Source organism: Agrilus planipennis, unplaced genomic scaffold (assembly GCF_000699045.2).
Source record: "Agrilus planipennis isolate EAB-ADULT unplaced genomic scaffold, Apla_2.0 scaffold1039, whole genome shotgun sequence".
In the NCBI taxonomy this organism is placed as follows: domain Eukaryota; kingdom Metazoa; phylum Arthropoda; class Insecta; order Coleoptera; family Buprestidae; genus Agrilus; species Agrilus planipennis.
Genome location: NW_020439689.1, coordinates 1 through 9,150, shown reverse-complemented (window position 1 = coordinate 9,150; position 9,150 = coordinate 1). Strand labels below are relative to the sequence as shown.

The 9,150-nt window shown below is 29.3% G+C and overlaps 1 protein-coding gene across 2 annotated transcripts; it reads left to right on the top strand.

The window, feature by feature from the left end:
* The first annotated feature begins 257 nt into the window (after positions 1-257).
* LOC108743873 (transport and Golgi organization protein 1) lies at positions 258-6,762 on the top strand. 2 transcript variants are annotated; one of them, XM_018479471.2, is made up of 7 exons: positions 258-447; positions 503-2,758; positions 3,432-4,617; positions 4,673-4,774; positions 4,840-5,051; positions 5,362-5,829; positions 5,963-6,762. In XM_018479471.2, the coding sequence occupies exons 1-7, from the start codon at positions 330-332 to the stop codon at positions 6,037-6,039; spliced, it is 4,419 nt and encodes a 1,472-aa protein (XP_018334973.2). In that variant the 5' UTR covers positions 258-329; the 3' UTR covers positions 6,040-6,762. The 2 variants fall into 2 exon arrangements, with proteins under 2 accessions (XP_018334973.2, XP_018334974.1); XM_018479472.2 differs by lacking the exons at positions 258-447; positions 503-2,758 and adding an exon at positions 3,268-3,374.
* Positions 6,763-9,150: the final 2,388 nt, after the last annotated feature.

Sequence of the window (9,150 nt, the reverse complement as noted above, 5' to 3'; positions counted from 1 at the left end):
AGAAGGATAAATAAAATTAGTAATAGTCATGTACCAAAAACTAATATTAAACAACTTTACAAAGTCTACATAAATAACATATTATGTTGATACACTAAAGTTTACAAACTTTCGTTTGATGAGATAAAAAAACAGAAATAAGTATTCTTATTATGGATATAAACGTAGAATTGTGCATGCTTCTTTAATAAATAATTAGCAGTTTTATTTATTGTTACAGAAACGTTTACGCGCCATAAAATTTGAAATGTAAACAAAAGTTTTCCCATCGACCTCGATTTACTCAATGATGTGGCCAAACGTCAAACGTATTGTCAAAAGACTTAAAAATGTTACTTTTTAAGTGTAATATATTTCTGAAATTCTTATTTTTAGTGTTAATAGGTTTAGTGAGTGCAGAAGTTAAAATATCTGATAAGAGATTATGTGTGGACGATAAATGTGAAGGTAAATATGCTACTTTTTTGAAACTAACCTCTAAATTACGTTCAAAACTTTTCAGTCCCTATATCGGAAGGAAAAACCTTGTTACGTTATATTAGCCCCAATAAAAATATTTTATCGTTTGGTTCGAATGAAAAAGTTACAATATTTAGTAAATCTGCAGGGTCTAATCCTACCTTATGGGGTGTAGAAATAAATGGTAGAAGAGGTTATATTCCCCATGAATATATTAAAGAGATGAAACCTTTTCGTACAGCCGAAAAGTTAGTAGATACAGAATTTGTAAGTAATTCTCCTACAATTGAAGTGCCTTCTGAAGGACCTAAACCAACTGAATCAGTTGTTAACGTGAATCCAGAGCCTGTTAAAAAACCTTACGAAATCATTGATGGTACAAAAGTACCTATTGATGTAGATGCTCATTCTGAAGAAAGTAGTAGTGGTAAATCTAATGAAAGCAGTTCAAACTTTGTAGCAACTGATAACAAAAAACAATCAGATGAAAAGGAGCTAAAAAATTCAAACCATGATTCAAAACCAAATGGGGGAAAGGATACAAATGAAATACTAAGTGATATTATTACAAATACTGTTAATTTTTTGACTAATGGTGATGACAAAATCAAGAGACCTTTAGATATTACTATAAATAAGAGAGAGAAATATGAAGAAGAGCAAGAAGATGAAGAAGAAGAGGAAGACGACGATGATGATGATGATGATGATGATAGTGATGATGAAAATAAAGATGGTGTGAGTGAGGAGGATGATGACGAAGAGATAGAGAATAAAGAGAAAAATAAAAGAGAAGATTCAGTATCAAATGAAAGTTCCAAAGCTAAACTACAGTTTAGAAAAGATTCTTTAAAAACAAAAAATAATAAAGCTGAAAATTTAGAGAAAAATTTCACACAAAAGACTAATACTGAGGACACCAACGATTCAACACTAGAGACAAATAAAGGCGAATCAAAACAGTTCAGTGATAATTTAACTAACAATTTTACTAGAAGTAATGGAAAGGCTTTAGATTCTGAAAATCAAGCATTACCCAAAGAGACAAAAGATAATAAAAATAAGGGCAAATCTTTAAATATTGCTTCACCTGAAAATATAAAAGAGCAGCATGAGAACAAGACAAAACAACAAGCTGAAAGTATTCTTAACACAAATTCTGCAAAAATTGACGTTTTACAACAAAGTACTAATGATTTAGAAGAAATATCCGAAGTTGAAGCAAATAAGAATTCTAAAGCTAAGCTAGAAAGCAATATTGAAAGAAATCCACTACAGTTTAATCAAGAATCTTTAGAAACAAAAAGTAATAAAATTAAAAATTTAGAAAAAGTCATGCCACAAAAGAATAATACTAAACAGATGACCAATTCGACATTAGATAAAAATGAAAGGAAGTCAAGAGATTTTAGTGGCAATTTAAGTAACACTAACTATTTTACTGATCAGAAATTAAACAAAGTAGGAGAAATTACAGTGAAAAATACAATAAAGTCAGATATAAACCAAGTGAATAAAGAAGATTTAAAAAGTTCAAATCAAAAATTGCCTCTAAAATTACAAACTGATGAAAATTTTGTAAAACAAACTCCTTTTTTTGAAAATTATTCAAAAAATGAAGCTATTGAACTGGAATATAATAATTCAGCCCAAGAAACTATTGAGTTAAAAAATAATCTACAGGATAATGTAAAAAATGAAACTTCTGACTTAAGTGAAATTCAAAAAGATGGTGGAAAGTCTTATGAATTAAAAGAAAATCAAGAAAACAAAATTTTAATAAATACAAATACTAATAAAGAAATTCCAAATATTTCAGAAACTTCAACACAAAATATTCAAGACAATTTAACTCATAGTATTTCAGAAGATTCAACACAAAATGTTGAAACTTCAACAGAAACTATTCAAGACAGTTTAACACAAAATATTCCAGAAGATTTAACAAAAAATATTCAAGAAGATTTAGCACAGAATAGTAACGAAGAATCAGCAGATGAAATGCGTACTACTGATAATAATAAAAATAATTATTTGAATGTGGCAAATGATGGTTTACTAATATCACAAAGTTCAAATTTGAATACAGATAGTTTAAAGTCAGAATCAAACAGTATTCCTGGAAGCTTTTCAATCCAATATGACGATGATAAACAAGATGAAAATGAAAACTTGAACCATAAAACAAGCGATGAAGTTTATCAAATATTTCATGATAAGAGTAGTTTGTTATTTCACAAAAATAGAGATAATGAGCTTTCTGAAAGTGAGCCACATGCTGCAAGTGAAACAGAGCAGGGTATGTATTTTTTTATTTTATACATTAAAAGCTACAACTGAGTCAATATGGATAGTCTACCCTTGTATTTTGTATTTCTGTAGTAATACTATGCTCTACTAATACTTTCATGTTTATGTTAATATTAGTAGTCAAAATTTTCATTTGTTTATGAGTTAAAAAATATGCTTTATTTTCATAGTTAATTTTTTAATCCCAAACTATGAATAAAAAATGCCAAGTGCATATATACAATTCAAGCATACAGTAAAAAAACGTGGTAATAAAATTGTGCAGTAAAACAAGAATATCAATCAAATAGCCAGACCAAAGTTAAAAAAAGGCTTTAATTCTTCTTCTTTATGAATAGTGTAGCAGATTAATTTTTAATGTATTATCTTAGAATTCGAAGTAGGAGTGTTACTATCAATGCTTTTGGATGATGATACAGTTAAAAACATTGCAATTTGTGTTGCCTACTCAATACTATTCATATTTTACCTTGAAATTGCTAGGTATGGAATAAATCTATAAATACTTGCATTGTCATTTTTAAAACGATGCCAGCAACAAACTTTTTATATTTTGCTGGTAGAACGTTTTAAACTTTGAAGTTTTGTGTCAATGGCAAATAGCAGTATGTTGTTAGTTACTTCTATTATAATTAACATAAATTAATAATATTACATTTCAGGTAATGAGTACTGTCTAAAATCAGAAAACCCTGAAGATTGCGCTTTGGGTACGAGAGATTCAAATTCTGGAAATGATTTCTTTCAAGAGACTATAATGGAATTCTTATTGAACCTTCCGAACGATGTTGTCTCCACTGTATTAATAACTGCTTTAACTACAATACTGTTCTTATTGGGTTACATTTATATTGATAAGTCAAATCGTATAAGACCTCTAATTGCGAAAATAAATAAATTAGAAAAAGCGCTTTTATTAGCAGAAGAAGAAAACAAAATCGCAAAAGACAAACTGTTGCAAGAACTAAATAATAAAGTAAATGATAACATTTCAAGCGATGCTTTAGATTCTCTACAACAAAAATTAGAGGATGCACTTAATGCTAAAACATCATTGGAAGAACAGATTGTAAATCTTGAAAAAGAATTGGAAAATTCAACAGAAGTTGGTCTAGAACTTAACCGAATGTTGTCTGACTTTTTAAGTTCACAAGATAGTGATGTTTTAGTTGCTAATATTGAACAGTTACAACGTCAGCTTGTAGAGCAACAAGGTACCATTAATTCGTATAGTGAAACACTGAATGTTAAAGAAACAGAAATTCACGAATTGAGACTCGAATTAGAAATAAGCAATAGTAAACTTACGGAATTGCAAAAAGAAAACGAACGAGCTACTGCGAATCTTTTGAAAATCGAAGAAGAAAAATACGAATTACAAAACAAATTAGAAAGTGAAGTTAATGCACTTAAGAGGCATATAGAACAGCTCACTATTTCATCTACAGCACAGATTAATAAATTATCTGATGAACTTAAAATAGTACAAAAGAAGGCCGAAGAAAGTCAAAGAAATGCCGAATTGAAAACTAAAGAATACAGTCTTTTAAAAGAAAATACACTGAAATTAAAAACATTAAAAGACGAAGACATAAGTTCACTATTAGATGTTGCTACATTTAAAGCTGAACTTGAATTATTATCCAAAGAAAAGCATCTGCTTCTAGAACACTGCAAACAAAGTGATGAAGTTAAGGATTCTATTGAAAAGCAATACCAAAAAGTTGTTAATGAAATGCAAACTCTACAACGTCGTTATGACGAAGCTGATAGAGAGAAACTGGAAGCTCAAACTAAATTAGAAGTTTTAGAAAATTATTTCAAGGAGAGAGAAACAAATCTTCAAAAGTAAGAATTTGTTTATTGTAGAAAGCATTTTTTTAATGATTGAATTAATTTTAAGGGAATTGGCTAAACATGAAGCTATGTTTATGGAGAAGCAGGGAGAGACTTATTCAATAACAGAAAAGATTAAGTTTATGCAAGAGGAGTTACAAAATTATAAGTAAGTTAAACATGAACAGCTATTTACAATAGGAAACAAGTAATGCTTTATCATATTTTTTTAAGAGCTCAAAATGAGTCCTTGAAACAAGAAATAATGGAGCAAGAAGTACAGATGAAGAGTCAAATTTCGTTATTAGAAAAACGAGTACATGAGAATTGGGTAAATGCGAGACAGGCCGAACGTAAACTCGAAGAAGCCAAACAAGAAGCCGCTCAATTACGAAACAGATTAACCATACGAGAGCGGACGTTACAAGAAGAAAAATACCAAAACAGTAAGTTTTCTAATTTACTTAAAATTATCGTATTGTTTTTAATAATGACATATTATGGACATAAAAGAAAGAATGTTAAGGTTTAAACTATGAAAATGTAAAATAAGTTGTGGGTTGCTGCTAACTATTGTTGTTTTTGATACAATAGTGTTGATAATTTTTCATAAACAGTCATTTAACTGTGTAAAAATTACCCAAGAATTGATATATGTGTAATTTTAAATTTTAAAATTATTATCGACTTTTATGTGAAAACGTAATACGTTGTAAAAAAGTATTATTTCAGTTGAAATATTTTTATGTTTTGTAGGACTTAAGTCGCCTCCGGAACAAAACGGGGAATTACCAGTTTCTCCTACTCCGGCATCTCCTCCTTTAATATTCGGTGCTCGCGATCTTACAACCTCTCCTCCCCTTCAAGGCTTACCGCCGCCGTTTTTGCCCCCTCCACCCTTTATGCCTCCTCCTATACCTGGAGGTGTACCGCCACCATTTATGCCGCCACCCTCTATGCCACCCCTGCAAGCTATGTTCCCCAGCGATCGACGACCTGCTCCATTAGGACGAATGTCTTCCCCACCCATTGATTCCCGTTATTCCCCTGATTCTCGCGCCTATTCCCCCTACAGTAGAAATAGTCCCTCTCCAACTTCAGATGATGACTATTGCCACTCACCACCTCCTCTACATAGAGGATATAGTCCTATAAATAACAGGGAATCTAAGAGAGAATATAGAAGATCTCCTGGTGCTAGTAAAGTTTCAAGAAATCATAAAGGTATGACATTATTTATTAAATTAAGGAAATAATAAATCAATATTTATTAGCTGGTTGTCTTGATGTATACGTGTTAATAATTACTAATTAATGTAGCTTTTTAACTAGTTCGCTATTTTTTATTCTATTACAGGTTCCATGCATAGTTCTGGTTCAGCGAATTCTAACGAATCCTTAGAAAAGATCCCTAGAAAGCCGTCAAAAGTTTAGTAATGAGCTAATACATTAGGATATTCTTGAATGGCTTTTAGACATTTCCTAAAAAGCATTTTTTGTAAGTTTGAGTCATGCCATTGTTATATTTATGTACTTTCTATTTTCAAATTTCGATATAAAATTATCGTAAATGAATTTACAGTATAAGATTTAAGTTTTGCAGTGTGATAATTTTCAAATTATACTTGTATGTATCCAAGAAATAATTGCTTTAAACAGTTTACAGTATTTTTTTAAGCATACAGCCGAGGACCTACAAAGTCTAAAGCAATTCAATAAAAATGTTAACGACTGTACAGTGAATTAATATAACATGTAAATTTGTAGCCATCGTCCTGGTATTATAAGACCAAATTATTAATCAATATTAAATATATTTTGAGAACGTAGTAAATTTAGGAAATGTATAAAAATTAAGGCATTTGACTATTTATAAGACTTCCATTCGCTGTGGTATGTGCTGTAAGTTATCTTGATTTTTAGGCGACTTCCTAACACATGTCGTTAGTGTTGTCTGCAAATATTTTTGTAGTTTTTATAATAAACCAAATCGTAATGTATATAAAATCTACGATTATTAAATTGTAATGTTATAATTTAATAATTATTAGACGCTGTATCGTTTAACATCTACTGGCGATTTGTTAATAATAATTTGAATATATTATGAACTATTGTAAATATGTCTATAAAAAGAAATAAAACATTTATATCGATTGAGCGCTTTCATTATGATAAAAAAATACACTGTATGTATGCAAAAAGATATGAATAAAGATTATTAAATCCAGAAGTGATAAAATAAAACACTATATATCTAGTATTCCAAATCAACAACCCCTTGATTTTAATTTGACTATAGAATTAAAGAGAAGACGTTTAAGGGTTTTTAAAGGAAAGGGACGAAAAAAAACCATTACTAATGAAATTGTTCTTTAAAATTTTAAAAATGAAATTTTTAAACTTCAACGTACGTAATGAATTAAAGTAATAAATAGAAAAAGAACTACATAATTTAAAATAGCATTATTAGCAAATTTANGTTAAAATTGATATATACCCTGAGGAAGGCGGAGACTATAATTTTCAATTTGAGGATTCAAATCATTTAAATTCAAATTGTCCCCAAAATCAAAAACGTAAAATACCAAATAAGAAACGTATCATTAATCGAAATGAAAATAGCCCTGTGGTAAATTTAAAACGAATTCAACGATACTCCTTTGATAACGTAGAAAATACAACGAAAGTCAACGTTGAATGTCAGTATCCCGAAATTCTCCAAACGAATTTCGAAATAAGAAAGTTAAACAACAAAACGGAAAGGGACTATAATGAATACAGGGCAAAACGCACATTACGAAAACAAAGGAGGAAGACAAAAAAGAAAATTGATGAAAATGTTGATTATTGTGATACAAATAAAATTAATAATTGTCCACCATCATTCTTTCGAAATCACTCGGAACAGAATATGAGAACTTGGAAACAAATAAACAATTTGGATTCAAGCAGTTCCTGTTCTTCATTGGAAAATATTATTAAGTTTCAGAAGGAAATTACAAACAATGAAAAATGGACCCATGATTATTTACAAACAATCAAAAGTAAAACAGATACAGACTCTATTATCCAAAATTCAAATGGAGATAACAGATCACAAAAAGACTATTTAAATTACGCCGAAAATAATGCTAAAATAAGTCATTATCAAAATTTGGAATTTGAGTCTTTTGAAAAGAAAATGATTTCTAGTGAACTTGAGCAGATAGGCATCGACATTGAAAAGAATAGTCAAGTAGCAAATAGTACTATAGACTACACAAAATCAAATGGTCTTATTAAACTCACAAAAATTGAAGAAGAAAATCAGTCTGACTACAATAGTGAAGATTATATGACCATTTCTTCCGCAAGTAATGTTGAAGCAAGTAACAATGGAAAAGGCTTTAATAATAATTCAAAAACGAAAAAAGATCTAGCAAATTACAATAACAAATCTTACCTTGTTGAGTATTTATTTGTGTCACCGAAAGTTTCCATGGAAGTTGGAGGAAATCTGGAAAATGAGAAATCCAATGAATATGATAATTTTCAATATCAAGATAGTGAACTTATGATAAACATATCGTCTACATCGTCAGAGTTTGCAAATAAAGACAAAAATGTTAATAACAGTTACAAAAGTGAACTGCAGAATACATTAGCACCTTCTGAGCATAAATTAGACATTAATATCAAAACAAAAGCATTAGAAGTCAATTCAGATTCATGTATTAGTAGTAGATTTCCTAAAAAATCCAAAACAAGAACAATGGACTTTTCTGACTTGATCAAAAAAGAAACTAAGAATAAATCAAATGAAAATAACAACGATAATTTGTCTTCACTATTTTCCAATTGTCATTATAACAAAGAAGCAGGTTTAATAAAGAGTAATTGTTCTAAATTACATCAAACGCTTTCTGAAACTTTTAAAGGCATAACAGATTCATGTAGCAAGATCGAAACTACCCATACGTACCCAGATTAAATCCTTTTATAATTAACTGATTATTTCAATGAAAATTCTAATTGTAAACGTATTTTCATTATGAATTTATAATATGTACTTGTCATGAAATAAATCATTTGTTAATGTCAATTCTAGTTAGATGATTTTCGAATTTAAATTTTTGTTATAATCATCGTAGTTTAGAATAGTATTTTCTAAAATATTTATTGTGACAAACACCAGGATGTTGGCTGATAAGATAATTAATCGTTTAAATGTTTAAAGAATCGAAACAAGCAATGAACTTCTTTTTCGGCCTTTTGGGGTTTTCTCAAACACGTAAAGATAAGTCGATGAAGAAAAAGTACAACGAAAAGTCTAATAAAAAGAACACACTTAATGAAGGGTCAACAAAAGTGCCTGAAATTAAAGGCAAATTTTTAAAAATGAAATCTGCTTGTAGTAAAAACAATAAAAGAAATAATATGACAACAACTAGATGTGATGAAAGGAATCAACAGGAAATTAATATGAAAAATTGCCATAAAAAGTTAACTTCTGTAGTAAAACTGGAAGAAACTAATTGCAAACACCACAACAATCCTCCTAAT